This window comes from Rhinichthys klamathensis, unplaced genomic scaffold (genome assembly GCF_029890125.1).
Source record: "Rhinichthys klamathensis goyatoka isolate OS25496 unplaced genomic scaffold, OSU_Roscu_1.1 h1tg000401l_1, whole genome shotgun sequence".
NCBI classification, from domain to species: Eukaryota; Metazoa; Chordata; class Actinopteri; order Cypriniformes; family Leuciscidae; genus Rhinichthys; species Rhinichthys klamathensis.
This window is the reverse complement of record NW_026606902.1, coordinates 1,012,330-1,017,325: the sequence shown is the minus strand read 5'-3', so window position 1 is coordinate 1,017,325 and position 4,996 is coordinate 1,012,330. Positions and strand designations below refer to the sequence as shown.

The 4,996-nt window shown below is 36.3% G+C and overlaps 1 protein-coding gene across 1 annotated transcript; it reads right to left on the bottom strand.

Moving 5' to 3' along the window:
* Positions 1–2,411: 2,411 nt before the first annotated feature.
* On the bottom strand, positions 2,412–4,112 carry gngt2a (guanine nucleotide binding protein (G protein), gamma transducing activity polypeptide 2a). Its single transcript, XM_056234654.1, has 3 exons — positions 3,996–4,112; positions 2,860–2,949; positions 2,412–2,702 (listed from the first exon to the last, which is right to left on the bottom strand). The coding sequence occupies exons 2-3, from the start codon at positions 2,941–2,943 to the stop codon at positions 2,577–2,579; spliced, it is 210 nt and encodes a 69-aa protein (XP_056090629.1). The 5' UTR covers positions 2,944–2,949; positions 3,996–4,112; the 3' UTR covers positions 2,412–2,576.
* Between the last annotated feature and the right edge of the window lie 884 nt (positions 4,113–4,996).

Genomic DNA, 4,996 nt, shown 5'->3' with positions numbered 1-4,996 from the left:
GGACTGGCTCCCTGGAAGTATGGACTAATACTAGTATAAACTAATACTAATGTCTACAATTTAAGTAATTGCAACCTTAATACTCATAATTCAGGTGAATAGTATCAACTAATATTTACAGTATTATACAAACAAAACAGAGGACTCTACTCACTCCTGTTACTTTAACTCACTTATTTTTCATATGAGTAACAGGACTGAGAGTGACAGGACTGAAAGTAACAGGATTGAGTTGAAATATTAAGCACAAATACATGAAATATGGCCACATAGCAGACATGCTAATAGCATGAGGACACTGGACAAATTTTTATATATTTTTTAAATAAATAAATAATAAATAAATAATATATAAGAAATAATTTAGGTAACAGGAAAGTATGTTGAGATTGACCTTCTTAATCATAGTTAAAATTTCATCAAATATAAATTAAAATGAGAGGACTTACTTATGGTCTTCCCCTTGCCTTCAGAAGATCCAGATGATGCAACTTCCTGTTTGAAAATGTGTCTTGTGGAATATTCCAAGTTTTTCAGAGGGGGTAATGTGTTAGGGTAACAGGACTGAGTGACAAATACCGTTATTTTATCTAAAATATTAGATGTTTTCTAAATTAGAATTATACCCGTAAATGTTGAAGATGATTAAAACAATCTTGTTGTAACCAACCACTTGGCAGATAAAAGGCCCTTTTGGATCTGTATCTGTGTGTAAAATGTCACCAATATATTTGTGCTTCAACGTTAAGACACCAGCTGATCTTTCTGAACAGCGAGAAACCCATAAATCATTCCCCCACTGAGATCTCCAGAAATTGAGTGAGATTCCTGACAAAACGAGAAATCTGTGTTCAGCTGTTTAACAAATAAAAATAAAGCTTTACATTTAGTTATATTTCTTAACCCCCTGGCATTTAAAGAAACTATAGACAATGAAAATGTCAAGAATAAAGACTTATGAAGTACGACAGAACAATCAACAAACAATGTTATACTGAGCACCAATTGCATCGTAGTTTTTTTCCAACTCCATTTGACTTGACTTGGACAAAAACTACGAAAAAACCTGTTGGAAAGCATCTTTTGCAGTGATTTTTGTGTGAGCATATCAGTGAACACCCCTGACCACTCGGTGAGTTTAACGTCGTTGTAAACTAAAGTTTAATGCGTTTTAGGAAGGATTGTTTCTGTGCACATATGCAACCATTGTGGAGGTGGGGGGGTGCAACCACAGAAACCGAAATTTCTCGGGACAGCAGCATGTGTCCAAATTTTAATCTTAACCGTTCTATTTCATCAGAAACAATCTTGAAACAGGGCTTTAAGTGTAAAATACCGAACTTGTCCTTTAAGGCGGCCATCAACATTCTTTACTCTCATTTGTGCTTCTTTTATTTCACTGCATACAAAGTCCACAGTTTTCTTTAGCCCTTCAATTTTCAATGCGTTTCCATCAATTTTCTTGGAGTTTTCACTCACCAGAATTTGTATGAAGTCAGCCTGCTCCTTAATAAGCTGGGAAAGGGTAGTAATGGCGATGTTGTCTTGGGATGTGGGCTCGTGTTTTGCATTATAGGGAGCCTTTTTTGCCACTGGGGAATCACATGGAGTCACAGGTAGCGGGGGAAAGTTTTCCTCCAACATGGAGACCTCTACTGTCGACATAGTGCTAGCATAATCGTGACACGAAGTTATCAGAGCGTTACTTAGCTGTGCATCAGGGATGAGGTTCTTCTTGCTCTTGTGCATGATTTTCCTCTCAGGCGGTGACATTAGGTTGTTCTCATCTCAAAGTAATAGGAAATAGTCCGACATCAGAGGAATGCAGTTTTTCTTGAATTTCCACCAAATTAAAACTTTTGTGCGGGAGCTCAGCAGTAACAAACTTACTCAGCAAACTTACACTCGGCCGCCATCTTGGAACCTCGAATCCGCTCACATCTCTCTCTTCAATGAGCTGGCGCGCATGTGACGTCAGCACCCATCGACTCAATTCTTTATTATTTTCGTCCCTCAGCGCGAAAACTAAATAATAAATAAAATAATAATAAAACATATGTCTGAACATTTCGTGCATTAGGCAAGAAAAAAAAGAAGAAAAAAAAATCATACATGAAAATACATAGGAACACAGCCTCAATTAATTGGGTGGGTTACATTTACATGACTCAAAGAGCAAGCATGGGATCTATCTTCGCTTGTGAAGTCTCAGTTCCAAAACAGAAATCCTTTATTTATGTGGTAGAAGGAAAAAGTAATTTCATTACATGGAATGAACAGAGAATTTTTTGCTTTCTGAATGTGACTTTATTTTTTGGATAATGGAGAACAAGAATGGAATTACAGCCAGTTTTATTTACAAAGAGTTTGCTTCAAGAAGGCTCCCATCCTTAATAATACAAGACACAATCCTTTTTTACTCTGTAAGTCTTGCAGTCTGTATGGCGTCTAGTAGAGATGCTAAAGCTAAGCACAATGTGCTTACTCCTCATTTAAGTTCAGATAACAGATAAACAGCTCTCATTAGCACAAATGAATGCATCCTCGTATACTTTTGCTACAAGAATTCACATAGGCTAAGTTATTATGCATCCACCCTTATCCTTGAAGGGGTTTTTGTCCTCAGGAACGCCTTTTACGAGGGGATCTTCTGCGGCTTGGGCCTCAACCCATTCACAAATCTCCTTTGCAGTTTTAGAGACCTGAGGAAAGGAGGGAAGTATGTCAGACGCGTGCCTTTTACTGGTACCTGAAAGCATTATCGAAATATTTAATAAACAAAAAATGCAAGGGGGCTATGTAAAGAATGAATGATACATATTTCTTTGGGCTGCCAAATAAATCAGAAGAGGAACTTACAGGCTCTCTAGTGTTCTTAACCTCCTTCTGAAGTTGTTCCAGCTCCATTTTTAGGATGTCCTTATCGGACATATCCCGCGCCATCCTGCCCTGAGCAAATAAAGTTATAGGGTCTAATGTTACACCTGTGACATTGGCACACTTTTTTGTGTGTTTTATTTGCATTTCCAAATACCTCAAAAAAAAGGATTAAAAATAATGTTCATAATGTAAAGAGAGGAATGGGATTTAAATCCAAGCATGCACTAGCATACATATGGTGATTAATACCCCAATATTTGTCCTTTGAGATCAATTTACTGTATGACACATTCTGGAAAAGGAAATGCTTATATTAAGTGTCACTGCATTTACAGATTGTATTATTCAGAAGTCAAGTGAGCAGAACAGGTTCAACGCATGATTGTGTAATATTAAACTATTATTGGAAAAAGATCAGTTGAGTCGCCATAGTAAAGTGACTGCTCTCTTGCTATTTTAAACAGACTGAATATTTTTACATAAGATAACTGAATAACACCACCAAACAACATAAACCTGCTGTCACCCAACAAGTTACAAAATATTCATTGTGTTTAGCGTTGTCATTGTTTGTTTCTAGAGATGTTTGCAATTTAACAAAAAATACTTGTCTTCTCTCATTATATTCTGATTAAGGTGTCAACAAAATTGCTAATATTAATCTAATATCAAATTGTATTACATTAAACAAGTGTATATGATAAAAGCTTGGAATTCCATTTCTACATGAAAAAGGCCTTGGCTAAATATGTATGTAATTGATTCTACAAAATGTAATGTCACATAAAATGACCATATACAATTTTCAAGACCTTTTGACACAAGAAGCGTTTCCCAGATGAGCATGATAAAGTATGTCATAACTTATTTATATGGTTGTTCCATTTCGGCAAGAAGATTTTCCACTACTGCAATTTACATTGATGTCATTCAGATGATAGCATAGCATTACATCATTCAAAATTCCTCGTAAATTTTACTGTAGTCACACAGTTACCTTTATCTGGCTGTATTGTTAATATATGCATATTGTCATTCATATAAGTCATCGTTAGAACATAATTATGCATACATACAGATTTATCACCTTTAGAGCATTGTTATGTTTTACTTACCTATCAGTTAGTGGGGCAGCCAATGGAGGGAACAGGTCACTCTCTGCACTTTAAGGGACCATGTGCAGGGTTTGTGGTCTGGAGATGAACTGAGCGCTTCGGTCTGGTGCTGTCGCCTCTTCAAAGAAGACCGTCTGATCCCCAACAAGCACACTTCCTTCATCCAGATTTCTGATCAGCTTAAGCCATCTCGGTAATTAAGGAGGTCAAATCACCCGGAATAAGAGCAGAGCGGTTTATTTGTTCGTGTGTGTTGGCTGTTCTTCTTACAAGATTTCATTTTATGTAATGCCATGGAAAAATGTGGATTTTGTGCTTGATTTATCTGTGCATTTGATGCTTTTAAGTGCTTTAGCTTTGTTAAAAAAAAATTTAGAGGTCGTTATATATATAGCGCTTTTTCTGGGTACTCAAAGCGGTTTACATATTGAAGGGGGAATCTCCTCAACCACCACTAACATGCCACTGACCTTCTCTTGACAAGTGAATTAGTTTTGGATAAGAGCAGGTGGCCTAGACAAGTAAACAATATTTACTTAAAATAATGTATTAGAAATGTATAAACTCAATACTCAATATTATTAGATTAAATCATTCATTATCAATTGACAAAACTGTTCTTAAAATAGGCAGTTAATCAGCCTGGCTGATGTATAATCTCATCATCTGTAATTAATTATCAATAATAATAGAGATAACTGGCATGGGGATCACTCATTTTTAAATGCATGTTTTTCAAGGCAAGAGACACAAATACTATGACCTCTGATCTCTCTTTACAGAGGCACAGACCAGTTATATGTGACTGTTGACATGGAGTTATCCTTGATCCTTTTCCTTGTCCGATAGCACAATCCACCTGTAGGTGAGTGTAAGCAGACAAGTCACACCATGTCCAAGCATTTCAAATAAAATCAGAATGTTGTGATATCCATAATGGCGGAGAAATGCAGATGTTGACCTATAGTCTGAAGGATCTTGTATTTGGTCTTTTAACTTTG